This window comes from Melospiza melodia, chromosome 19, assembly GCF_035770615.1.
Source record: "Melospiza melodia melodia isolate bMelMel2 chromosome 19, bMelMel2.pri, whole genome shotgun sequence".
Lineage (NCBI taxonomy): Eukaryota > Metazoa > Chordata > Aves > Passeriformes > Passerellidae > Melospiza > Melospiza melodia.
In genome coordinates this window covers 7,992,743-8,020,349 of record NC_086212.1, presented here as the reverse complement: position 1 = coordinate 8,020,349, position 27,607 = coordinate 7,992,743, and the positions used below count along the sequence as shown (strand labels likewise).

The 27,607-nt window shown below is 54.2% G+C and overlaps 1 protein-coding gene across 1 annotated transcript in view; it reads right to left on the bottom strand.

Annotated features, from left to right (window-relative positions):
• Positions 1-6,303: 6,303 nt before the first annotated feature.
• The window catches only part of CDH22 (cadherin 22), a 78,530-nt gene continuing 57,226 nt past the window's right edge, over positions 6,304-27,607 (bottom strand). Inside the window, exons 8-12 of the mRNA XM_063172293.1 lie at positions 25,233-25,369; positions 18,329-18,450; positions 17,938-18,055; positions 10,449-10,700; positions 6,304-9,113 (exon numbers count right to left, since the gene is read on the bottom strand). Of these exons, the coding sequence (XP_063028363.1) occupies positions 8,575-9,113; positions 10,449-10,700; positions 17,938-18,055; positions 18,329-18,450; positions 25,233-25,369 (1,168 nt within the window). The 3' untranslated portion in view covers positions 6,304-8,574. The remainder of the gene's footprint in view (positions 9,114-10,448; positions 10,701-17,937; positions 18,056-18,328; positions 18,451-25,232; positions 25,370-27,607) is intronic.

Here is a 27,607-nt window from a genome sequence, read left to right as displayed (position 1 = left end):
TCCACACGTGGCAGGAGGCAGGAAAGGCAAGGCTGGAGCTGAGGGTCTGCACTCACCTCCCTGCAGGGAGCAGCCCAGAGCCCAGCCCTGGCAGCAGCAGAGAAATCAGCGTGGGGACAAGTGTCAGGTGCCCCTTCATGTCTGAGATGGGGAGTGGGAGAAGCAGAGGTCATCTCCTTCTGGAGGAGCAGAAAGCTGCAGCACAGAGCTCAGTGCAGACCTGCTGCCTCAATTATTTATAGGTACCATGGGTAGAACATGTTTTAATGACATTTGTGCTGGAGCTCAGCAGTGCGGATCCGCAGCCAGCCAAAAGGAATATGTCAGAGGCTTTATGGCCGCTAAAAGCAGCGTGTCAATCACAGTGGCATGCTCACCTCAGCCCTGGATCTGCTCCCCCTGCCCTGAGGAGAGCCTGCTGCTGCTGTGATGGATTGATGGGCAAACCCACAGACACACCAGCATAAGTCACCGGGCCGCTTTTATGGGTAAATCACAAGTAATAAGCTTTCTCTGTAGAATTAGAATGACATCCTGGAAAATTATGCTCTGGTTTTACAGCATATGATGGAAAGGCAATGGACACTTTGGAAGGGGATGCCTGTCCTACCATCAGGCAGCCATGGCTCGAGGCTGGGTGCGGATGAAGCAAGCCTGGGTGGTGGAAACTTGAGCAGGAGATGAAAGAGACAGGACAAGCCTGGGAATGTGATCTGCACTGGACTGCACCAGCTCTGCACACAGGACTCATCCAGGCCCTGGGTGGTGGCTGGGTGCTGCTGTGCATGGCAGTGCAGCCCTGGCAAGGAGCACGGCTGCCTCTGGATCCCAGCAATGTCTGCAGTGACAGGAAAGGGATGTGTCTCTGCTTAACCTTGTAATCCTGCAGCCAACTTCTCTGTGCAGCTGGTGGGCTAGGGGTGCACAGGCCAGGGCCCTGGCAGCCAGACCTGAAAGCAGATGAGATTCCAAATCAAGCCATCTGGACACAACACGCTCCAGCACCTCCAGCAGCTTCCTAGAGAAGAACCTAGGACACAGAGTGGTGATGCTGAAGCACCTCCAGCTCACCAGTGTGTCTGACAGCGTGCCTTGTGCTGGGATTTAAAGACAATTGGCCCTTGTGCCTTTTTGCATTTCTGCTTGCAGAGTGTCATTTTCTTCAGAAAATGCTCTTTTGCAATTACTGTGAATTACACATGAAAAGCAAGCGACCACGTATTGATTGGAGCCCAAGAAAAACACAAAAGCCATTTAGAGTAGATTAACTTTTTCTGGAAAACGGCTTCACAATTATTTAAAGAGATTAATCAGTTCATTTTAGGTCATTTACCATCGTTTCCATGGCCTAGCCTGGAATATCCCCCTCTCCACTGTGGATGGAGATGAGGCCTTCTCAGGAGGAGGAAGGGGGGTGCAGGCAGATGGTGCTGCTCTCTGGGTCCCTGTAGAGACTGAATCGGGGCAGGGCACAGGGGAACCCTCCTCAGCCAACCCAAATACCTGCCTGCTCCATGCCAGGTGCAGCCAAAGAACAGGAGGGCAGAATTCCTGGGCCACATCCCGGGTCATCTCCTGTGCACCCTCACTCTCCTCCTGCTCCCCATGCCAGCGTGCTGCAGGCAGAGCAGGCTCCCGCCCTCGAGTATTTCAAAGGGTTTTTTTTCTTCAGGAAGAAAGAATTGAAGTCAAATAGCTCCTGTGGTGGAATACTTCCCAAATGTCAACACAATCTGTGCTACATTACGGGTAAATGTGATAATCTTAATGCCTGGCTTCTTAATGTCAGTGGCACTGAAGTCTGATGGATTGACAGACTGCCAGAATGACACGCAGTCATAGCTGATAAGGGCTCTCTCCGGGGAAATCACAGCTTTTTAAAGATGTTGGCAGCTACTAGCAAGTACCTTTTTATTTAAAAGGATTACAAGCATTGATTGCACTTCCTGTTTTCTTTTTATCACATTCCTGCACCAAGCGAAGCTTGCGCTGCGAGCTGAGCTTTTCAGACAATTATTCTGGAATAATGAAGGCGTGTCATGTTGCCTGTAATGAGTGTTTTCAATGCCTAATTTGCGTGCGGTGTGAAGGGATTTCAACAGCTGCCGGGCTCGTGGCTAAAGGTGAGTGACTCCTGACCGCGGTGGAGGCGGCTCTGCCGGGGCGGATGGCAACGCGTGCTTCCCCCAGCTGAACAGGGATTAAAACTCCACCAATTACCACGGTGAAAAACACAAACCAAGGGGATGTGTTGTGCTTGGAAATGGCTGGTGGCTGCTCCCCCAGCGAACAGCTGGACCAATTCATGCTCACCTGAGCAGCTCCTCCGCAGCGGCGGAGGAGAGAGGGATGAAAAATGGATGTCTATGAAGCTGCAGTGTAGCTGGACAGGGCAGTTAACAACCCTGAGCCACAAACACTTGCTGTCACTGACTACAGATGAGGGATGTCTAAGAAAGAACACTTGGCCTCCCAACCATGGGCACAGCAGCACAGGTGGGTGGATGGTGAGCTCTGCACAGCCCAGGGGGGGCAAACACCAGGGCACTGGGCTCCTGCTCTCACCCTTTCTTGCTGCCCAATGTCATGCTGTTAAATGCCAGGTTTGATCCCTTACACCTGGGTTCCAGTGTTGGTGAGGGCAGGTGGTGTTCAGGACATCCCTCTGGCTGTCCTGGATTGCTCAAACCCCTGCCAGGGGGCTCAGAGACCCTGGCACAGAGACCAAGACGCCTGTGGGTTTGATTATGACCCATGGAGCAAGTTACCAACCTTATATGAAAATCAGCAAGCCACGACAGTTTAAGTAGAATGATAGTGAATTTATCATAGGGTGAAAAATAGATTTTTGGGATTTTTAGAATGGGGGTTCAGGGGGCAAGATGGAGGAATCTGGGCGTGTCCAGCCTTTCTCCTTCTTCTTCTTGGCCTCCATCTTCTGCTTGGATGGTGGCACTTTTAGATTGGTTTAGAGTAGAAGCTCACTGTCTAACATAGGTGATAGGTATTGGGAAGTAATTGTAAATATTGTAAATGTAATTTTTAGTATAAAAAGATAACACCTCCCTGGGGGCAGGCAGAGTGCCTCTGTTTGTCCTGCTGAGCGGATCTCATCTGGACAGAAGAAAGAATTTTATAGATAAGATACAATAAACAACCTTGAGACCAAAAACTGAAGAGCTCTGATTCCTTCTTCGACCACCAGGCTGGGAAAAGAGACTTTCTGATACATCTTGGGGTCACTGTGACCAGCTAGAGACCTGAGAAGGTGGGATGGGATGGGCCATGGGAGGGCCAGGGCTCTGTGATTGCTGTGTGGGGAGCCCTGGTTGTGCTTTGCTGTGTATCCCACCTGCTTCAGACTCTGCCCACCCGTGCTGGATTCAGCTTTGCAAAGCCAAAGGTATTTCCCTCAAAATTTGAAGAAATCATTAAATCCACACTCCTCTGGAAAGGAGCTGTGGGGCTGGAGAGAGCCCAGGCTGGGGTGTGTGGGTGGCAGATGATGGCCAGCCTGGCTGCTCAGCATGGCACAGCACCCCAAGAGGACACAGTGCTGCTGGCAGCAGGAACACCAGCTCTCCACCACACTGCCCTGCCTGCTCCACACAGTCGGGGCTGGTCTCAGCCCCACTGACTGCCCAGAAGCACAATTCCAAGGCCAAGTGAAATTCGGTGATTTTGTTTCTCTCCAGCTTCTCTGGCTGTGGTGACAGAGCTGTGACAGCTGACTGGAAACACAGCTCTGCTCCCAGCAGTGAGAGGGGAGCAAGAACTGCTGCTGAGCACAAAGCCAGGTCATCTCCAGATACTAGGAGCTCTCCTGGGATGGGCTGGGAGGCAGCAGAGCCACAGCAAGCAGACAGCACAAAACAGAGTTCTGTGACAGCAAGAGAGCCCTGACAAGACAGAGCTGCTGCCTGCACCGAGCACAGGGCAGAGATGTGAAACAGATTTTGCTGAGCAGGGAGAGTCTGACACCACCCCTGAAAGCAGCTCAAGGGCTGGGTAAATGAAAGGACGTAGGGGGCTGGGATATTAGCTGTGCTGGAGGTGGTTAAAAGGAGTCAGATTTCTGGTGATAAAGCAGCTTCCTCAGATGGTATGGGGAGAGAAGGGATCACCTTCCAGAGCAAGATATTGCCAGTGGGAACGGGAGGTAGAGGTTGACACAGCCTTGCTACATTCAGCTACCAGAGATGGATTTTCCTCCTGGGGTTGAAGGTATCACTGCCCTTTTTTCACTTCCTTTTAATGATCCCAGCAGATCACATCCATCTTTTGCAAATCCCTCTCTAGAGGGGACCTGGACACCTTGCCTTCTGGAGCCTGCCATGGCTCAGTGCAGGCACTGGAGGTGACTGATGCAGCCTCCCTGTGCTGGGGATGGAAAGGGGCTGCAGCAGCCCGTGGCTGAGGGGACACAGCCCTGCAGGACCCGTTCAGAATGTGACAGTGGCAGGTGCCACTGTCCTGGCCAGCACTGCCAGCAGACAGCCACAGGTCATGTCCCATGTGGTGAGAAGCATCATCTGCAGAGCAGGACTGGCTTCCCCTCCTGCAGGAGGAGGAGGAGGAGGAGGAGGAGAGGGACCTGTCCTTACCCTGCTCTGCTAGGAGGCTGTTGTGCAACTGCTGGAGAGACAGAAGCTGCTGTAGAAGAATTTCCTCAGAAGGGGCTGTGTTGAGGAGGCATGGAGCTATTCAAGCATCTTCACAGATGCTTCTGCAATCAAAGCTCTCAATAATCCTCCTCTTTTGTAGTGAAGGGTCTGGTTCTGACTGGCAATTTGTTGCTTTGAGCTCTCTCCACTTCCCCACAATATACAAGAAGCAAATCCTCCTGCACAGCACAGGCTCACACTCAATGCCAGGCACTTGTCACCTCCACTGCAGTGAGCACAGTGACTGCAGACACCTCCTCCTCAATGTGGAGCTCCCAGAACACTCCAGACCCCAGCCTTCTAGAATCCCAGAGTGTTTGGGTGCCTCAAGTGGGACAGCAGGACTTGGAGAGCTGCAGCTGGATGAGAGTCCTTGTTGCCAAGGACCCGGGCTGGAAACTCGGGTACAAACACTCAGTTCTGTGCAAACAGCCACGGGCCAAGTGTGCAGACCTGCCAGAGCAGGTGGCTGTGACCACAGCACAGACTGACCTGCTGTGAGGGGGGCAATTAATGCTGCAATTAATGGTGATGCTGGCAGAAAGAACAGCCAGGAGGCAGAAAGGCTTCCTCAAGGCTGGCAGCTGTGGAGGCACTCACTGTAAGTGTGAGAAGGAAAACTGCATGGATGCTGAGGTCTGACAGCATACCTTGTGCCTCTGGAAAACCCTCTGCCCTCAAGGCTTCCCCCTTCTGTCACAGCTTCCACTAACTGCTGTCATCAAAGGTCACCAGATGCTTCTTCCATAACATTTAGTGAATAATCAAGGGAGCAGGATGGTGTGGAGGCAAGGGGATGGTGAAGGATAAGGGAACACTCAAAGACCTGGGGGAACAATAATCCTGTTTTGCAGCCAGGACTGTAAGATGCTGTTTAAATGGTTTTATGGAGCAGTTTGAAGTCTGCCTGTTCTATCTGCTGACCTGGCCCTGTCCCCTCTCTCTGTCCCTGCTCCAGCCCTCCCTGGTGTGCCACTGTCACACTGATGGGTGCTGCAGCCACCTCAGTGAGGCTTCCCAGGCTCAGGGAGGGTCACATTTTACCGTGAACACCTTGATCTTTCCCCAGCTCCTGGCCATCAAGGAAACCACCAGCAATTGATTTAGCTGGGTCAGGCCAGAATGTCATTTATTTGCATTGTTTCAGTATTAAAATTGAGTTTGAAGGAAGGTTTTTTAGCTGCTGCCAGTAACTGAACACTGCTGTAACACACAGCATCACCAAAATGAGAATGGGTCAGGTAGCAAAGCTGTTGACAATGCTCAGATGTACTGAATCCATCAAGAATTACAGAATCATACAATGGTTTGGGCTGCTCAAAGCACAACCCAGCTTTCTCTGGAAAGGGATGGAGAAAACCAAGGGCTTTTTTTCATTGTTCATTTTCATTTTTTTTTTCAAGTTCAGAGAGAAAAAATGACCCTTCTCTTGAAGAAGCTTTTTCTGATGAGCATTTCAATGAAAAATGGGAAGAAGCCAGAGATGCAGCATCCTGCCAGTGGGAACTTGCTGCAAGGGTTGGCTGTGCCATGGCCCATCAGCCACCCAGCCCCTCGTGGAAAGCACCAAAGGGACCACAATGAGAGGGCAATGCAAGGAAAGGAAAAAAAAGACCAAAAAAGCACATAAGACGCAGACTAGACGACAAGGAAATAATTTATTTCCAGGTCCCAGAAAGACCTTGAGAAAAAAAAAATAAATAACAAGGGTGAGGAAATCAACCTTCTAATTTCATCCGGGTAGAGAAACAAAACCTTAGTGACTCCGTGGGACACGGGGGCAGCTGCCAGCTCCCCCTGCGGGGCCGGGCGGGGGGCGCGGGCACCTCCTGTATTTACAGAACGGGAAACGCGAGCGTGAGTGCATGCGGAGCACGGGCTGCGCGGGGATGGGAGGGGTGCTAAACACCTACCCTGTCAGACCCCGTCTGCGAGGACAGAGCCCTGCTATTGCACAACACTTGGCTAGAGGGAGGGCCGGCGCCCGGGGGGCTCAGCTCTGCAGCCCAGAGGGAAAACACGAACACATTCCTGAGGAAAGAGAGGGATTTCTCCTGTTCTCCTGCTTGGAGGTGCGGGGTGCCACACGCTCGGGATGCTGTGGCCAGAGCTGGCACCCAGGGCCCTGCTGCCTCCCCAGCATCATCACAGTGAACCAGCAGCACGCTGGGCACGGGTGCCAGCCGAGGCCCTGAGGGGCTCCTGGTGCCAGCGTGAGCCCAGCTGTGCTCTGCACAGGTGGCAGTGGGCAGGAGCAGCTGAGGGCAGGCACAGCTCCTGTCCCTCTCTGCTGCCAAAGGAACGCCAGCAGCCGGGAAGCAACACACAGTAAAGAAATGGACACACATGTACACCTACAGTTAAACCTGCTCCAAAGAGAGAAACAGGGCCTGTAGTTAAACTGAAAGGACAAACCCAATGACAAGCCCAGGATGTGTCAGGCCTTGGGAGACCGTATCAGTTACCTATCAATGATATAATTGATTTTTTTTCCCAACGTGAACAGATAAGGAGCTGCACCAGCCAGGATGGCCTGAGGTGCTGTGCAAGGACATCACTCTGCAGGCTGTTCAATTTTCCCTGTGGTGGTTGGCAGGCTGGGAAGGCACTGGGCACCCAGTGCTTTCCTCCAGCATCATCTGCAGCCTAAGGAGCACTGGCACATCCCACTGGCACCTTCCTCCCCTGCCTCCCAAAACCAGGAATTACATGCAAAAGCAGTCCTGCTGGGAGCTCATGCTGGTTTGCTGCAGGACACTGTGCTGGGCAGGGGACACCCTGGGCATCCCGAGGTGTCACAGATGTGCTGCCCAACCTGCAGCCAGCTCGGCCCCAGAGCTGTGCCAGCAGGTTCTGGCCTCACACACATCTCCTGGGATGGCTGTTCTGTTGCTAACGGTGATGCTCTGCTGTCAGCTGGGTGCAAGCAGGAATTATTCTCCCCAGGGCCAGGGTTCTCCTGCACCCTGCAGCAAGGTCCTCCATGGGATGCAGCTGTCCACCAGCCACTGTGGGCCAGGGGGCACTGACATCCTGCCTGCTGCCCTGTGCAGCTCACACCATTTGCTGACAGCCAGTGGCAGGCTGGGAGCCCTGCAAACCCCAGGTCCTGTGTGAGGGGCTGGCAGAGCCCACCTGGGGGTGGTGCTCCGATGGCACTGCCCAGCACCGCAGCTGCTCTGTGGCCCAGAGGTGGGACATGCCTGTGTGCCAATGGGGCTGTGGGGCACACCAGCACTTCACAGACAACGTCTGCTGTGCAGGGAGTGTTGGGGATCCCCTTCACATCACCAGACAGGGGTGAAGCGATTGGCAGCACGGAAGGGAAAGCTGTGAGCAGCCGTTCTGCAGGGTGTGATCCCAGCGTGGCATCCTCCCTCCAGCACCGTGCCCGCAGCCGGGGCTGCCCAGAGCCCCACGGGGAGCAGCGAGAAGGAAGACTTCAAAAAGCAAATAAACTTAGGAGGGGAAAACCTGAACAGAAGTTAAAAGCTTGTTTCCCTCAGCAAGGAAAGCTCTTAAAGAAATCAAAGCTCTTTAAATGCTCCGACTCAAGTGACAAAAACAATTTAGACAACAAAAGGCTCCCGGTTCGCTCTTCCTCTCCTGGATGGGGATCACCGAACAGATCTATTTAAATGATAATTTGTGGGGGAGAAACCCTCTCCAAACCCTCTTGAGTTAGATTTTCTCCTTCTTAAGTCAATGCGTAGTGCTTTAATGGAGACTGGCTTTGGGGACGCCCCGGCGGCTCCTCCGGGCTCCCCACCCGAGCCGCACAGGAGCGGTCCCCGGTGCAGCCTCTCGCCGGCAGCCGTGCAGTCCGGCCCGGGGCACAGGGTGCCCTGCGGCAGCTCTCGGGCAGCAGTCCCAGCCCAGGGGTGGCGGGGGCCAGGGGCTGCAGGGGCAGCTAGGACTCCTCGCTGTCCTCGCCGCCCCGGCGCCCCGCGTACAGCGCCGCCAGCTGCCGGAACCGCGGCCCCCAGCCCCCCAGGTAGGAGAAGTCCTGCTCCGAGCCGCTGGACCAGGTGTTGATGGAGCTCAGCGAGGGCACTGGAGAGTCCGAGCCCTCGAAGGCATAGGTCTGGAACGAGTCATAGGGCGGCACAGAGAGGTCCTCGTCCGCCTGCTCCACCTTCCTGCAGATGTAGTCTCTGAACACAGAGAAGTCCAGGTCTGGGCTCTGCACCCACTGCGGGAGGGCGTGCAGCTCCGAGGATGGGTTTCTGCCTGGGCCCCCCTCTCCTGGGCCCCCGCCTCCATCGCCAGCTTTGATCTCGCTGAAGTCGTAGAGGCTGCGCAGGGCTGACATGTCATAGGCCTCCGTGTCCTGCTCACCACCTCCTTCATCGTTGTATTTGATGACATTGTCCCTCATGTCCTCGTCCTCCTCAGAGGTCAGGTGGCTTTTGTGGTGCCGCTTCAGCGTGAGGATCAGAAGGACCAGCACTGGGGAAGGAACAGACAGAGGGGCGCAGAGTCTCAGGGATGCTCTGCTCCTGCAGGGTGAGGACAACCCTGCTCGGTGGCAGGGGTGGGGGCACAGCACCCTTGGCACAGGAAGCCCTGCTGGGATGCCAGAGGGTTCCCATTACCCTGGCTCATCAAGCAGCAGCCCTGCTGTGTACTGGCTTGGAAAGCGGTTTGCCCAGGCTCCAGGGCAGACCAGGAGCTTCCCTTGCCATGCAGCGTGACCACTGAGACAGGAGGGAGCGATGGATAAACACACAGCTGGACAGACAAACGGATGGGCTCTGCAGAAGGTGAGCAGGAAGATGGGGTGCATGATTCACAGAACAGCTAAACGCTGGGTGGGTAGACGTGGAGCAGATGGCACAGAGCCTGAGCAGCGAGCCGCAGCTGTGTCCTGGATCATCATCCATTCAGCCCATCACCTTTAAAGCACCAATGTGCACTTTATTTGTCTGGGCAATTAGGCAGAAATTTGTTTGCACTGCGTTGGAAAATGAAACCAGTGTAAAGTGCACCCTGTGGGAAAGGGTTTTCTGAACGGAGATGCAGCAGGAGACAGGGAGTGGAGCCATGCCAAGGAGAGGAAACCTCACCAAACAATGTGCTGCCTCCCACAGGTGTCTGGACAAGCCCTGGAGTCGGCCAGGAGCCAGCTCTGGGGCAGAGAGGGCTTTCAGCAGCTGCATCCGTCAAGTGTCCTGTGCTGAACCTGAGGGTGCTGCAACACCCCTCACTCAGAGCCCATTCCCACATGCACACACTCCCCATGCCAGCAAAGCTTGTGCCAGTGTGCCAGTGGCAGGCAGCAGCATTCCCAGGGTACAGGTTCTGACCTAGGCAGCACTCTGGTTTGACCACAGCCCAGCTCTGATCCTGCCCACACACTCTAACAGTGACCTTCTCAGGTAAGAGCAGACCTGTGTGCCCGACAGCACACGCTGGGCTCACACAGCCCCATCTGCTGTGAGACGCCTGCGGTGGGCACAGCAGGGCAGCTGCCAAGCAGCTCTTGGCTCCTGCCTGTCCAGGCAGGGAGCGAGCCAGCAGCTCTCCAGGCTCTGCTGGGCAGCATCACACCTGCCTGGCACAGGGAACTCTGCTCTGGCTGCCTCGTGGAGCCCAGCACCATGAGCTGTGACAAACATGGGAGCTTCCCCACTGAGCAGGGACTGAGGTTCGTGTCCCCTATGCTGCAGCTACCAGGGAGGAGACAGATGCACAGAAGCTCTGTGCCCACATGCAGTGATGCTGAGGGAGTGGAGCAGGGCCAGGCCAGGCCAGGGAGGGCTCAGGGGACAGGCAGGCACTCACCAACCAGGATGAGGACGCAGACCAGCAGCGCGATGAGGGCGCCGGGGCTCAGCGTGGCTGACACCACGTAGGCCGTGCTGTTGCAGGACTGGATGGCCCCGGTGCTGTCACAGCCACACACACGGATGGTCAGGGTCCCTGTGCTGCTCAGGGCTGGGGGGCCACTGTCCACCACCAGGATGGGCAGCAGGTACACGTCCTGCTCCTGGCGGTTGAAGCCCACTCTCTGCGTGTGCACCGCTGCCGTGTTGTCTGCAGGGAACAAGGAAAACCTCAGCAAAGTCACCCCCAAATCATCACAGCCTGCAGCACCTGCCAGGGGCTCCTCCATGCTCTGGAACAGCAGCTATTCCTACACCACCCCCAGCAGTTATCCTGAGAGAGCCTGGGGCCTCCTCCTCCTCCATCACATGGATCCAGCTCATGGCGACCCCCTTCTAGCCTGAGTGCCTGAACATGGCCAGCTCCACTCCAGCTCCACTCCAGCACATTCCCCTTTGCCAGCAGCACCTCAGGGCCAGCCTGGCATCTCCTTTGTCACCACACCTGGCAGTGAGCCTGGCACAGGAGCAGCAGCACATGAGTCTGAACCACGCTGACAAACAAGGCAGGTGGCACAGAGAGAGGGGAAAAACTTCCAAAAGACCCTCTGAGAGTGGCACAGAGTCAGGATAAAAATCAGCTGCTGACATGTACACATGAACAGACAGGGTCTGCAGGTGGCACTGAGACTGCAAGAGCAGACACTGCTTCTTCCAAAGCCAAAAGCCATGAGTGAATGGTCCTGCCTCAGCCGGAGGGCCAGATACCCCTGTAATCCTCTGTAACTCCTGAAGGAGTAGGCAGAGCTTCTTCCAAGCCTCCCAGCCAAGTCAGGCATCCTCCTCCCCATCTGCTTACACCCTGCTGCTTGAGGGGCTCAGCTGGCACAGCACAGCTCGTTAAGATCCCATTAACACAGCCACTTCAGGGGCCCTCCAGGGCCCTGGAGCCAGCCATGAACCCACGGAGCAGCTGCTGCCCACCAGGAGCAGGGACAGGCACTGACACTGGGACTGACTCCCTGCTCAGGGGTGCTGCAGGCTGCCAGCCAGCAGCAGCATGGGCAGGATGGGGCTGAACTGCAGGTGACAATTGGAGCCAGGTGTCACAAGCCACTGCCGGCTGTCTGCAGCCTTTATCTAATAAACCATGGATTGGCCACTCACAGCAAGGTGCTGCTGTCTACAGACTCTGCTCATCAGAGCTGATTTATGCCAGACCATCCCCTTTCTCTATGAATCAGCCCTTCCATTGGAAAAGACATGTACAGTAACTCTGGCCCTTGGGCTGCTGCCACCACGGAAATTGCTGTATGGATTGGGGGCTGCACGAGAGCACCAGGGCATGGTGGGGACAGGAGGTGAGCCAGGATGGAAAATCTGCTGGTCAGCCAGGAAGCAGATCCCAAAGGGTGTTTGTGGCAGCCAGGGCACTGCAGAGCACAGATTCCTGTCCTGTGGGACGCCTGCCACCGTGGCTGAGGCTCCTGGGGCAGCGTGTGGCAGCAGCACCACAGCAATGGGCACAGGTGGCAGCAGGAACGGGGTGGCACTGGCACCTGGGGGCAAGGAGGCTGGACCAAGTGTGGTGGCAGCAGCACCTCAGAGCTGCCTGTGGCCTGCTAAAGATGAGCTATGAAAAAAAAAATTATTGTTATGCTAATCGTTTGCACAAAGGTAATGAGATCTCATTTGGTGCTGGTCCCCCCTCCTTGCTGCAGTGTAGCAGGGGGATATAAATAATGTTAATGGCACTATCTCAGCAAGAGACCAGGACTTACTCCTGGCTAGTCCAGATAAAAGTGAGCCTCAGACACCTGGATGGAGTGGGGATAAAACCACAGTGTGACAGTGTTCACAGGGGTCTTAGGATGAGGGAAGATATGAGGATCTGACTCCATGTTTCAGAAGGCTTGATTTATTATTTTATGATATATATTATATTAAAACTATACTAAAAGAATAGAAGAAAGGATTTCTTCAGAAGGCTGGCTAAGAATAGAAAAGTAAAGAATCATAACAAAGGCAGCTGTCTCAGACTCTCTGTCCGAGCCAGCTGACTGTGATTGGCCATTAATTAGAAACAATCAACATGGGCCAATCAAAGATCTACCTGTTGCATTCCACAGCAGCAGATAATGAATGTTTACATTTTGTTCCTGAGTCCTCTCAGCTTCCCAGGAGGAAAAACCCTAAAGAAAAGATTTTTCATAAAATATGTCTACGACACCACAGGACAAAAAGGACAGACCAAAGTGCTGTAAGAGGGTAAGGCTCTGGCCACAGCCCAGGAAGGTCACCTTTGCTGTCACTGTCACAGCAGCCAGGTCACCAGCCTGGGGCTGGAGCCAGATCCTGGCTCAGAGGGTCCCTGAGCACACAGCCCTGCACCTCCACTCCATCAGCCCAGCTCTCACCCAGGGCTGCTGGAACAGAGGGCTTGGAACTCCCCCAGCTGCTCCTCAGCACTGTGCAAACACAGGGGTAGCACCAAACCTCTCTGGAAATGCAGCAGGAGGTTGGCAACTCCCTTCTGTTTACAGGCAGCTCCAGCTCCTGCGAGGGACCTGCGACAAGGCATGCTGTATTTTTAGAAACAGTCTCTAGAAAGCAAGGGGAGCTGCCCATGCAAGTGGCAGAGGGGCAGGCACCAACCTCAGCTCAGCCCAGACAGTTTAGGCAGTCTGGCACCACTGAAAAAGAAATATTGCCACCCACCAAGTCAAAATAAAGAACGTGGTGGTTAAATTTAACAGCAGCATGACAGACAGGTCTGCTCAGAGAAACCTCGCCTCAGGAAGGGGCTGAGGGTTTGCCCTGTGACCCAAAACTGAGGCAAGGGAGCCACAAAAATCACAGCTACAAATGCTACTTAAAACATCATGAAACTGTATTTTATCTCCTGAACAGGGTGGCAGGCACCCTTCATCCCAGGAGGGAGAGGCACAGAGATTTCAAATGTACAGCAATGAAACTGCTCACCAAGGCTTGACAGCCTGGCAGGGACCACCTGCCCCTGGCACTGAAATGGCTCCACCACCTGCCCACCACCCCCTGCCCCCACCACCATTAACTCCTCTCTGCTGGGTGTTTGCACCCCTGTCACTCACAAACTTTGGTGTTCCCCTCTGAGATACTCCAAAAAAAGGTGCTCTGCCATATGATTGTAGTTCTTTTTGATCACAAATCTGGGAAAATTTTGCCCAGATCTTGGAATGTGTATCCTGGAAAATGCATCCAAGGCAATCTCCTACAAAACAATTGTCATTTCTCTTGGTGCAGTTGTTTCTTTACATGTGGCTGACCCACAGCAGCTGCTTGGGGATGTGCCTTGGTGCAGATTTGTTTGCATTGGCACAGCCCAGGCAGCCCTGGCCCCGCAGCCCTCGTGTCTGCTCCTCTGCAGCAGTTTCCTGCCAAATCCATTTCTGGGGTGATGAGCTGAGGAGCAGCAGTGCTTCTCAGGAGCAGCACTGCAATGTGAGCAGACGTTAATCCACAGCTCTCCTGAACAGACGACTCTGGGTCTCCACACTTGGTTTCCTGCCCAGTCCCCACAAAGCTGCACCTTCTGCTGAGCCTGTGCTGAGTGTCCTCTGATGCCCCAATCCAAACCTTTTACTATCACTGCCTTCCTGCTGCACAAATTGACATTTTCTTCGTAGGATTCCTGCCACCCTCTCTCTGATCACGCAGTGACATTATCCTGTGTTACATCACATCACCTTGTGTGACAGGGCAGGAGATGGCCCCTCTGTCCACCTGAGGAGCAGGGCACTGGGCAGGGCAGGAACTGACATGAGCTGAACACACAGGGACTCATCAACACTGCCCTAAGAGGGAACTTTGGAAAGGCAATATACTCTGGTGGTAGCTTAATGTCACTAGGAATAATAAAATAATTAAGTCTCCCAGACTCCCTCTCCAAAGAGGCTCTTGGCAGCCTTGAAGATAGAACTAATAAATCCTTCTCATAACTCAATCTCAAACAGGGCTAGCAGAGCAGGAGGGATTTTGATGTCCCTTCCCTCTCCCACAGTCACAGGGCCCTGTGAGCACCTGTGTTCCCCCTCTCTGCTGCCCCAGAGCCTGGGGACAGCGGCTCAGAGAAGGAGCACCCGGCTGTGCCTGCGGGCACACTGCTGCCAGAGCTGCCCCAGGGAGCACACCTCCTCCAGCCCCAGCTGGTGGAAGAAACACCCTGGTTTTCCCTTCTGCCTCTTCCTTCTCTCGAGTTCTCTGGATACCAGGCCACAGCACCACTGCTGCTCCTTCTCTGTTTGCTCAGCCCCGAGGAGGTTTGATGCTCTTTTACACACGCCCACCCCAAGCCTGCCCCAGCCAAACGAGCATCTGCGCTGCTGGTGCTGAGAGGGGCATCCCTGCGGGGCTGCAGGAGGCTTCCTCTATCCTCAGGCAATCCACAAATCCTAACATTTTGCTTTTGATTGTTAGGATTTTCAGATCTTCTATCACCCATTACATGCTCTTAATGAGACCTGCAGAGAGTTCAGACATCTGCTTGCCGAGCCCTTGAGCCCTGGAGTCAGTAGCTCCATGTGTCACTCCACATTACCTAGCACTCCTTCCAGGTTGCTGGGCTTGCCTGCTTTCTACCATCCCTTCCAACACAATTAGCATTTCTTGGAGAACATGATTTCAGGCTTTAATTGCCTTTGATCCCGCTGTAATCAATTTTCTCAGGGCAGAAAGGCCCAGCAAAAGGCGAGTTAGGAAACAAGAGGATGGTGAATGCCTTTGGAATGGCACCAGGTGGATCTTAACCTGGTCAGCTTCTCTAATTCCATCTCTCCCTTTAGTCACTCCATATGATGGGCATCTTCTTCTGGATGCTCGCTGTTGTTACCACAGGTGACATTTACTCCTTGTCTGGTGAATCAGGGAGTGTGTGAGAGCTCCCTCAGACAGAGCAGAAGCAGGGAAAGAGAGGCACCAACAGGCTATGGTGCTGTTTCCAAAAGCCCAACTTGCCCATCACCTGTAACTCAGCTATGTGGCTGCAGGGACACCCTTGGTTTTTGCATTTCCAGCCCTGAGCCAGCACAGCTCTGTGTGCCACACCCAGGACATCTGGAGGGAGCCCCAAAAGTGCTGTCCCCACCCTGCTGTCCCCACCCTGAGAACAAATCACTCCCCGAGGTGGCTTTCTGGTGTCACAAAGGAGCCAAGTGAAGTAGGTGCAAAGCAAAAGAGAGGATTTAAGCAAGAGCTTAGAGAATCCATCTGTGCTGACATCCATCAGTGTCACTCCTTGGCTGCAAAAGCAATATTTATAAATCACGTTTCAAAACTGGCTACAAATTTGTACAAAGAAACAGATGGGCTGGTGGTAGCAGTTTGTCACCACTGATATTTGCACGGGGGAGTAGAGACAATGCACGGTGGAGAGGGGTGAATGCAGGAGAGGGAGGCAATGGGGAACACAGGGGAGGATGCAGCAAGGTCACCTACGAGAGCAGGGGCAAAGGTGAGTGCACCCAGGGCAGGTGACGGAGTGGAGAAGGGGCAGAAATCAAAGGGAGGGAGATGGCACCAAGGGCCCTGTTAGAAATGAGGGGTGCCTCCATCTGCCACAGGCAGCCACCTCCTCTTGCTGTGGAAGACAGCACTGCTCAGCAACTGGGAGGGTCTCCAAACACTCTGGGAATAACCCTGCAGCAACAACATTTCTTTTCCCAAGAGCAGGAGGCGGGAGGTGATGCCAGCTTTTACTCATTTTATGCAGTGTTACACCACACAAAAAGCTGCAGGGATCATTTAGCACAATGAGTTACCCTGTGCCACGAGAGCCTCATCCCACTCAAGAGAGCAGCAGCTCTGGAGGAGATGGTGGCACACGTGTCCTGCATCTCCTGCAAGGGCAGCTCTTGGGCACTGCTGTGGACACCCACACAGAGCCAGGGAGCCAAGCAGCCCCTGCCAAGCCCCACACACCCCCAGCCAGTTCCCTGGCAGATGAGCAAACAGCAGTGGTGGCTCTGGGGTGGCAGCCTGGCCATGCAGACACCCTGGCCCAGAGCTCAGAGCATCACGAGGGGCTGGGCAGGGATGGGCACCCGGTGCAGCTCAGTGTGTTCAAGCACATTTTCATAAGGTTTTCCAAAGAAAGTGAGGGAAGTTAATCGCTGGGTGTGGGGCAAAATCTGGCTGAGGATTAAAGCCTGTTTACATGATAAGAAGCAAAGGTCTTCTGAACAGCTGCCCTTGAGCAGAGGGGGAGGGACTCAGGTCAGGGACAGCTGTGCTGCTCAGGACACAAAGCAATACCCAGCTGTGCTACCATCACATCTGAAGCTTTTCCATTTTGACTATCCCTAATAATGCTGAACCAAACTGAGCAAGCAGGATCTTACATCAGCAGAAGGCTCCTGTGATAAGCTCAGAACAAACTAAACCAGGCTTTTGGCAGATAAAGCTGCAAAAGCAGAGAAAGAGAATGATTTTAAAAGAAAACCCAACCAAAACCAAAGAAGAATTTCAATGTGATCTGCTGGCCCCTGTGACAAGCACATGAGGCTGGAGAGGGTCCCAGTATCTGCAGGGGACTCTGCTGTACCCATTGCTACAATCAGCACCTAAATTCCCCCTTAAAAACCAACCAAAAATAGGAAGCATCCTGATAACTACTTTTCTGGATTGTTACTGTCCACACAAATGCAGCCTGCAAAGTCCAACAGCTGCCAGACTCAGCCAGCAGAACCTGCATGGCACCCCATCACTCACAGCAGCACTGAGTCACCCAGGATGAGCTACTGAGCTCAGGGATGCAGAGAACCCCAGAGCTGCCCAGAGGAACAGACAGACTCTGCCCGGCTGCCTGTCCCAAAGGAGAGGATGAGCCCCAGGAAACAGAGGAACTGCACCCAGATCCACCACCTCCCAGGGAATCAGGCTCTGCAGGCTGTGTCCCAGAGAACCCACTGGCTGTGGGCTGCCCACAGCATGGCTCCACTGCCTCCCAGGGCTCTGGAGCTGCTCCCATTTGTCAGGGGCACAGGGCTGGCCACCCACATTGCAGCCCCAAGATGACCCCAGCTCCAGGATTTACCTTGGAGAGGAATAAATCATAACACTCAAAATGGGAGCATGTTCTTCTATAAATCCACATCATCTCCTTGCCTGCAGGCAGGTTGGAGATTTCCCATCAAGAAAGGGACTGAGAGCCCTGAAAATACCAAAGGCTTAACCAGACAGCATGAGAGGAGCTTTGTAGCTGCTTGCAGCAAGGAATAAAGCTGGCAGAGCCTCCTTGAGGAAATCCAAGCTGTTAGCTGATCAGTCCCACCATTTCAGGTTGACAAGAAGCTCTGCAACATGCCCAAAGCACCCAGAGCTGGCACAGAGAGACCATAACCCAGCTCCCTGTCCATGGCCAGAGGTGCTGCTCAGCCTGAAGGATGCTGGGCCAAGGGAACAGCAGGACTCACCCTGGATATCCAGCAGAGAGAAGTGGTGGTTGTTGGTGGCCTCAGGTGCCAGGGTGAAGTAGAAGCGGTGCCCGCTCTGAGGCTCGTCCCGGTCCACAACGCTGATGGTCTGGATCAGCTGTGGGGAGAGGGCACAGGTGAGCACCAGAGCTGCTCCCACAGCCTCTCCCAGGGCCCCACTGCAGGGTCCAGGCAGCAGCATCCCCAGCTGCAGCCAGGGAGGGACGAGCCTTCAGCCCTGCCAATGGGCTCAGTGGGAGCAGCAGAGTGACTCCCCCTGGTACAGGGGCTGCACACCAAGGCTCTCAGGCAGGGGGGACAGATGGGCAAGCTGGCACTAGTCCAGAGAGCTGCCTGCAGCCCTAGACCAGGGCTGGGGGACTCTCACTACCTGGCCTGGCTTGGCATCCTCACACACAGCGGCTTCATAGGGGGTTGCAAGCTCAGGTGGATTGTCATTGACGTCCAGGATTCGGATACGGAGAGAGGCCCTCGACACCTGGGAGTGGTTGTCTGAAACAGAGAGAGAAGCAGAGCTTCAGGACAAAGGACAACTGCTGCTCTCAGAGAGCAAACCCCCTCATCCCCATCTATCCAGAGCCCATGGTGGCTGCTGCCAGCACTGCACCTCTGCCTGCCTGTGGCACAGACTGTCTGCAGGACAGCAGCACCTGCAGAGCATGCTTCAGCCCCACTGCACCCTGCAAAGCAAGCCCAGCCACTGGGCTGTGTGCCAAGGAGCCCTGAAACACCACCTGATCTACCCCTGGAAAACTGGAGCAGCCCAAAGCTGGTCCCAGCCAAAAGGGTCAGGAGCTGTGCTACAGCAAAACAGCACCAAGATGGGACAGAAAACTGGGATGTGAGATCCCCTTGGTACCTGGATCCTGATCCATAGGTGCTCAGGACTGGCAGCAACATCTGAGAGTCAAGGAAAGGGAGCTGGGATGTGAAACAGCTGCACCAGCTAAGGGCACAGGTTGGTGCTGAGATCTGTCTGTCCAGCTGTGCTGTGCCCAGGTGACCCAGGGTCAAATGTGCCCCACTGAGGCTCGAGGCTCTTGCCCAGGGACTCAGGACTCTAATGCTGACACTGGGATTTTCTTAACTTAAACACAACACCATCCACCAGCTGGCATGAGGGGGGCACGCAGTAAGGCTGAGGGCAGCCCTGTCACCCTGGCACTCACCAGCCCAGCCCCACACAGGCAGTGGTCCCGGGGACCCCCCCTCCCTTGGGGCTCACTCTGCACGTGGGATGGGGCAGCAATTACACCTCCACTCACTGCAGCATCACTGAGCTGCACACACACTGCCGACGGACACCGAGCCCGTGGCACAGGATTATAAATCACTCTGGAGGGCCTGATGTTTGCTGAAGCACCTCATATATCTCCAGAAATGAGAACTCCCTCTTACTCCATCTCCTTTGTTTTACCCAGAGGCTGCACCTGTGACAGAACTAATGCTTCTCTCCACGCTCAGGCAGGAGTTCTGCTGCCTGTTTGTCTATAACATTAATAGTGGCCCCAACTGATCAGGTGGGGGAGGACCCCGGGGAGAGGAGATTTAGCGCTGCTCCATAATTAGCCAGGAATGTAAGCCCCCTCCCCAGAGCTGCCTTCACCCGGTTCTCACGTTATCACTCCCTCTCACCCAGACCAGCTGCTCTGGTGATTAGATAGTTGTTTTTGGGGGAGGGAGGCTGAAGTCGTGACTAAAAGCCTAGAACTATGTGTTATTTTAAAAGGCATATTGGTGCAGTGAAATTGCTTGCAGGAAGAGAGGAAGGGGGAGGCAGCGGGGTGAGAAGGGAGCCCGGGGAGGCGGCGGGGTGTGTGCTTGATGCCCACAAATGAGCAGGAAGAAAAAGGGTTCAGTTCCTGCAAGAAGGAGGATGACAGCGTTTCATCACCCCCTCCTCAACCCACAGGGAAGATGGATAACCATCCCTGCTGCTCAGCTCTGGAGCAGGCTGAGATTGCTGAGAGAAAGATGAGAAAAGGCAGGAGAGGAGAGGGAGAGGGAGAGGAGAGGAGAATCCAGGACTCCAGCTCTTCCCCTTCCTAACTGTGACCCAGAGGAGGAGCTGCTCCCTTAGTGCCCCACAGTGTGGGAGCCAGCTGTGAGCCGGAGCCATCCCAGCACTACCAAACCCAGGAGCTGTTGGGACGGTGCGTGCCAGCTCTGGACACCCAGGTGATCCTGAGCAAAGCAGCTTCCCTTCGAGTCCACCTCCCCCAGCCCCTGGGGAGGGATGTGAGCAGCGTGTTCAGAGCCAGGCAGAAGCACAGGGGTCACATCCCTGCCTGGGCACAGAGCTGGGCACCTGCACCCTCCCCTCCCCAGCCAGGGCTCACGTCCTGCTTCCCTGGGCACAGCTCTGAGACAGTGACCTTTCCAAATGCACCCTGTCATACAGAAACTGTCCTTCTGCCCTTCCAAAACTGCTGAAGCCTGAGGCTCGTGCTCACTCCCGGCTCAGTGACGGGGTCAGAATTTGATGTGTCCAGGAACATCGAGGTTAGAAAGGCAACTGCTGCACTCTTGTCTACCTTTCCAGTGAGGCACATATCAGCTTCTTTGTATTTTGGCTGTACAATGTATATTTGAAGGTTTCCCAATGCTTTATCAACTTCCCTCATCCTTTGAGCCAGTACCTGGATTTACAGGTGGAAAAAATGAAAAATGGTTGGATGTATTTGAAAGAAGTTATCTTCAAAACATCTGAAATGTGTTTTTTGTAACAGCGGCATAAACTGATATTATGATGGTCAGAAGTGTGATTGAGATTGTTGGAACTCATCTGTGATGAAAGGCACAAAGCACTCAACTAACAGGGGATTTACATCTGCGAGGTCAGAAACTCCGGCAGGGCTGTGTGCACGCACCCAAAATGCCAAAAGGCTCAGCAGGCAGATCCCAGGGACAGAAAGAGAAGCAGAGAGGGTGGATGAGGCTGTGGGGTGGGTGCTGCAGGCACCTGCCCTCACAGGGCTCACCTGGCCCGTGCCAGAGGCCAGGGCAGCACGTGCTGGCTGGGGGCAACCGGAAGGGAAAAGAACCATCTTCCATTGCAGCCTCTCCTCGGTATTCCAGCTCAGCTGACTGACATGCAAATTAGTTTAATTATTTCTTCTTCTAAAATAAATTATATTTTGCAGTGGCTGCAATATGTTGTGTCAGGCAAAATTACATTCAATATTTTTAAACTAATTGATGTCAGCCTTGAGAAAACCTGATTGACAGCAGAGAGAAAACTAGGCTGCTACCTAAACGCTTCCCTAAATTAAAATTAAACATGCCGTTTTTCTGCATTTCCTTCAGGAGTTGGAATGCCATTAATCTGAAAAGACTGAGGAAAGAGACATGGAAAACACACAGAACAAGAGGGAGATGCTGGGAGCACAGCCGTGCAGCACGGGAGCTCCAGGCTGGTGACTGGCAGCTGCCTTTGCCAACATGGGAGGAATTATTTCAGAGCCACTGGAGCTGCTGTGCGTGGGGGACAGAGCTGTGCCCAGTGCTTCCACACTGCTGCATCTGTGGCACAGCCACCAGCGTGGCTCAGGGCTCAGCCAGACACCCTGCCCAGTGCCACACAGCAGAACAGGCAGCACTGGGACAGGGCTGGCAGGGATGGGACAGGCAGTGCCAGGATTCTGGAGCAGGAGATGGTGACAGTCCTGCTGCACAGCAACCCTCAGGCCAAGGGTTAAATGCTTCGGGGGAATCTTCATCCACATCCCAGAGTATTTCCTTATTTAATTAATCATGTAAGTAAGTAATCTCAACAGGACAATATTCTCCTCTTCAATATTCAGAAGCAAAACACCAACTTGGCCTCTCCCTGAGCTGCAGACAGCTGAGTGCTCACAGGACTGACACTGAGCAGCTCTGGGCAATGCTGTAGCTCTGCAGCAGCTCCCAGGGATGGGAAGGGATTGACAGTGCTTGGTCACCCCTGCTGTGGCAGGAGAGGAGGGGACTTGTGGCTTCTGCTGTGCCAGGATCCAGCCCTTACTCCTCCAGACCCTCACGCAATCTCACAACAAAACACTTTGCATTTTTACACACAAACATCTCCTGTGGAGCTCCAAATCCAGCAGATGCCATTTGCCCCCATCCCCACACACACCCCAAAGTGCTCAGCAGCTTCTCTAGGTCTGAGGAGAGCCCAGGAGACCCTGGGCTGCCACATGCATCTGCAGCACCTGGAGCAGCCCAGCTCAGGGACACTGCTGGGCACAGCATCCAATCTGCTCTTCTGTGTCGAGACCAAATTGGTACAATACTGAATTCAAAATTTTTACATTAGTAAGGAAGTCAGAAGAGGCAGGAGTGGAATTTATTTCCTCACTATCTCAGCAAATTGGGAGAAGAAAATGCAGAGCAGAAGGCTGGGATGTGCCACTCTGCTCTGTAGTCCTGATGCCACGGCGCTGGGGCACAGGGTGGGTTTGGAGCTGTTGTGCAGCTCCTGCCTGCAAACCAGAGTGCTGCTGCCAAGGACAGAGCAGGGCATGCCAGGGGTGTGACTTGTCTGACAGGTGGCTGTATCAGAGGCTGGAGCTGAAAACGTGGTCCCCAGCTGAGGGGAAGCAAAGTGGAAGCAGCAGTTAAGCCAAGTAACATAAATGGCTCTCACCTCTCCTGAGTCCTGCCCAAACTCAGCAGCATGAGAGTCATTAAATTGCATCCAAACACAATGCTCTGATTAAAGCCAGTCTCCAGCAGGAAGATTTATCATCTCAATTACCAGCAGTGGACACAGCAGTCAAGGCCTCATCATTTTACATGAGCAAAGAGGAAAACAGGAAGAGAATCACTAATATTAGCCCAAGGAAGGTAAACAGCTTGCGAGGGAGATGAAGATTTATCTGTGGAAACGCTTGGCCTGGTCCCAGGGCAGATTAGCTGAACAGCCCCCATGCTTCCTGCTGGCTGCCATGCTGCAGGCCAGGCACTCTGCTGGTCCTGGCAGCTCCTGCTGGGGGACAGAGCTGCCCTTGCCCTCATGGTAACACTGGGGAGCCCAGAGAGCTCATGGGCACAGCTGGGCACCTGCTGCAGCTTTTCTTACTGCTTCCAGGGGCAAATATACCCTAACAGCCACAGGTGGGAAATAACCTGGACACGAGCTCTGTTGCAGGATCAGCAGTGGGTGCCAGACAGGGCTCTCCAGGGAGGGGGCACAGCTCCTGTTTGGAGCTGCTGAGCCCCAAAAGCTGCCTGTGGGGCTGGGCAGTGACACAGCCAGTGACACAGCCAGTGGGGCTGGCTGTCCTTCAGCCTGCAGGGGTCAAACCCTGCCCAGGACAGCCCTGACAGCAGACCAGGAGGGCAGCTCAAAGAGGCCACAGGGATGCAATATCTTGTTGCAACACACTCCAGGCCATGTTACTGGTGCCATGGGAATCAAGTGAGCCCTGGCACCACGGGAATTCAGTGAGTACAGTTTCCCACCAGCCCCAACGAGCTGAGGCACATTCCTGAGCAGCAGGACTCCCACTGGGTTTGTTCCATTCCTCCTGCCAAGTTTACATCTCACTGAGGACAGAGACTATGTGACCACTTGCCTCTGATGGAGTTGGTGATGTCCAGCCCTGTGGCACCCAGCTGCACCCCACAAGCCCATGGTGAGCACCACAGACACCTGTGTGCCAGGCACTGCTCTCCTGGGAGTGCTGCTGCCCTGCATTCCCCACTCCCACTCCAGGGCTGATCCCACTGCACCAGGCACATCCTGACAGCTGCTGCACAGCCCTGCTCCCAAACCCCTCCATCACTCACAAGGCTGTACCTTTACAACTGCCCTTTCCACCAGAGGATCCAGACATAAATTGTACTTTAAATTCAATATCAGTCATTAATATTTCATGATTACAAAACGTCGAGGATAATGTCACTGGGAAGAATGTCTGGGCAGCTAAAACGGATGAGTCAGAGCTCACCATGGGAGAAGTCAGAGCACTGAAGAGTCTCCCTGGCTTTTGAAGCAATCCAGCCTGACAGGCTTCCCTGCCAGAGGGGAGCTGCAGCATTTACTGACTTGTTCTGAAATCCTAGCCACAGCGTGTAAATATTGTCCTTCTGATTCTTGTCACCTCACGTTTGCTCTGGATGCTGAGTTGTGCTGCAGTGCTGCCATCCCCCCTCCCTGCAGAGCCTCCCCATGGAGCCCCAGCACAGGGCACAGCTGGGCTGCCCTCCCTGGGATGTGCCCAGGCAGGGCTCACAACAGGGCCACAGCCAGGGAGAGCAGGGGTCACTGCCCTCACCCAGCACAGAGCAATGGCACAGGGAGGGACTGGGATGCACCATGGAGGCACAGATGTCCCTTCTGGGCACTGGGGGTCTGGCCAGGGCCACTGACCCTTCCTCTCTAGGGCTACAGGGCCTGTGCCCTCACCTGGCCAGAGTGGGTAGCAGGATGTGACCTCTGGGACCCAAGTCAGGCCTTGACCTGGCTCCTTGAACATGAACACTCAAGAATGAGCAGAGAAACACTCAGAACAAAGCCTGAGAAGGCTCCTGCCCACAGGCAGACAATCTTGGCATATGTCAGCAGGGGTAAGGAGGTGCTCTGCAGTCCCAGCAGCCCCCTGGTACCCACTGCAGGGCAGAGGCAGAGCACAGCAGGGCCCAGGCTACCCTGGTGACTTGCACCTCCAAAATACGGAAAACTTTGAAGAATATGGCAATGCCTTTCTGTTTCCCAGCATGATGCCTGCAACATTCTGCTCCCACAGTCCCTTCCCACTGCTGCACCCCAGGATCTCCCATCCATTCCTTCTGTGCCAAGCCTGCACCACTCCAGGCATCCAGAGCTCCACAGCCAGGTGCAGGTACAGCCTGTGAATCCCAAACTCTGAGAGCTCTGGCAGAAGCAAGGGCTGACAGTCCTGCAGTGCCACAGGGCTCCAGCTGAGGGGACATCCAATCCACCAGGGCACAGGACTGATGTGGGGGAGGCAGTGATGTGAGCACAGCCCCCCGGGAGCCCCCGGTGCTGCTCAGCAGGTGTGAGTGCAGGCAGCAAGCTGTGCAGGGATGACTGGCAGGGATGGCGCAGAGATAACACAAATTTGATTAGTGTTCATCAAATATACTATTCGACCATGCTCCCTTATTAATGCTCAGCTCAGGAAGAGTATTTTTAGGTTGTCTAGGGAGATGTCAGACTCAGTGCTGCTGCATTTATTTTTCTTTTTTACTTCGGTGTTGATTAACACTCGCGTTTGGGCAGCACCCAGATTCCTCCTCCTGCCCCACACAGCATCCCTGCATCTCACCTGCCTCCATGGCCAGGACAGTGATGTTGTGCCACCCTGCTGTCTCCCGGTCCAGGACCTTTCCTGTGACAATTGCCCCCGTTTTGGCATCGATGTCGAAGATCCTCTCGGCGTCGGTGCTGCGGTCGATGGCGTACCTGGGACCAGGCAAAGGGAAACCATGAGCAGCTGGAGGTGCCCACCCTTACCAGCAGCCCCAGGATACTGGAATCCAGCACCACAGGCCCTGTGGCTCTGCTCTTCTTGTCCTGGGTTGCAGCATGGTACAGGAAGGCCACATCTCTACCAGGCTGCAAGCCCAGAGCATTCAACTAAAATTTAAGTGTGGCTTTTGGTGCATAAAGTGGAGCTGTGCACAGACTTTAGACAAGGGGAAAAGCCTGCTCTGATGGGAGCCTTAAGCTTTGGATAGACAGAGCAATACAAACACTGTGGGCTGTAACTTCACCTGTGACTCTGGGAAGCCTCAGTGCTGTAGGCTCAGGAAAAGCGTGAACCAAAGTGAAGGTGGGCACCCCTGCTCGAGGAGCCCATCCCACCTAACACCCTCTGTGCTGCTCCTGCCACTGCATCCTCAGGTGAGACACCCAGAGGGCACAGGAGGCTGTCAGCCACAGCTGCAGACACCTCAACTGCAGCTGCAGTGGCACAAAGCACAGGCTCTGGGCTGACCATGTGTAACTGGGGCAGCAATCCTGGCAGCAGAGCAATGGGAGCAGCCAGCATCCCCTCATCAACACAGCACAGCACGCCAGCAGCCCCAAGATTTGCCCTATTTTGGGCTTCCTGTCCCACAAGGAACAGGCTGATGAGCTCCTCCAGCTCTGGCTGTGTCCAGCTGCCCAGCAGAGACCCCTCACAGGCAGCTCTCACTCTGCGCATTGTGCTGCCCCAGTGCTGCCCCAAACAGCCCCTCCTGAGGGAGGAACCCACAGACTCCCTGGGCCACCTCCAGAGAGCACAGCTCCCATTCTCCCCAAGGGCAGCCCCACAGCCCACGAGGAGTCAGACACCAGGTTTGGCCCTGAGTCTTCACCAGGACACCACAAATCCACGTCCCAGTGGTCTGTCCTGCATTTCCAGCCATTACACATGGAATGGAGCAAGCCAACAGTAAATCAGGGCACAATGAGGTGTGAGATGCTGAAGGAAAGGGCTGGAAGGGAAGTCTGATCCAGCTGAGGCTGTTGAGCACAGCCATAGCACAAATAACAGAAACCACCACTGCAATCAGAATTAGAAATCCAGAAGGCCTGCAAATCACAAACAATACAGCATAATGTTATTGTGTACAGCATCTTTCACACACACTGAATCCCAGAGTGCTTCACAGAATTAAATAATACAAGACAGCAAAGAGTACAAAGGATAAATTACCAAAAGCAGGGCTGTGAATAAATTAAAGCCTTCAGTCACATGTCCAACCACAGAAGGAAGATAAATGTAGGGACAAAGCAAACTGGAAAGCTGGTGAGGAAGGACTGAGAGGCCACAGTGGACAGGAGCAGAGCAGGACAGGCTCCAGGCTGGCAGCAGGTTCAGGACAGGGGAAGTGCTCCATGTGCTGCAGAGGAGTTTTCCAGCTGTGGGTGCATCACCCACATGGCTCACAGCCAAGGAAAATCAGCTCACCTTCTTCATGACCCTGTGCAGCTCTGCCCCGTGCCCTGGGATGGGACCAGCTGCAGATGGGAGTGCCTCTGGCAGAGCCCCTGCCCATCCACACAGCTCCGATGGAGCACACAAAAAGGCATTCCTGCAGTTTAACATGTTACACAGTACCAGATTACATTTCCTAGCTCTCTTCCTTTCAGACAGATGGGGAGATGAGAGAGTAAATACAACAGCACTTGCTTGTAGCCAAATAAAAACATTCAAAAGCCACTATCTAAATTTACTTGCACCCAGCCACCACCTAGTACTTATGCAGCTGAATTCCTCCTGCCCCCTTGCATCTAGAGGTGATGGACATCTCCCCCACAAAGCCAGGTACAAGCTCATGTATCTCAAAACAGCTACCAGGGACTGCCTGCATTTTCTGCCCCAACTCCCAGCTGGCAGCAGATCTTTTACAGGCACACAGCCAGCTCCAAAAGGGATGGTGACACTGTCTTGGCATGTACTGCAGCCTCTCATCCACTCTGTTCACTCACTGCAAAGGAAAAGGAGAGGTATGGCCGCTCTGAATTGTACAAATCAGTCCAATGTTCTGCTGGGAAGAGGAACAGAAACTGGGATGACAACACCTGATACCTTTCCAACAGCATAACCAGTTCTACATAACTGCTTCCATTGTTCTCCCACACCCCCTGACCTCAAACATGTCCTGCCTTCCACTCCACTTCTTCATGCTGTTAAGTTCAAGATGGTACTTC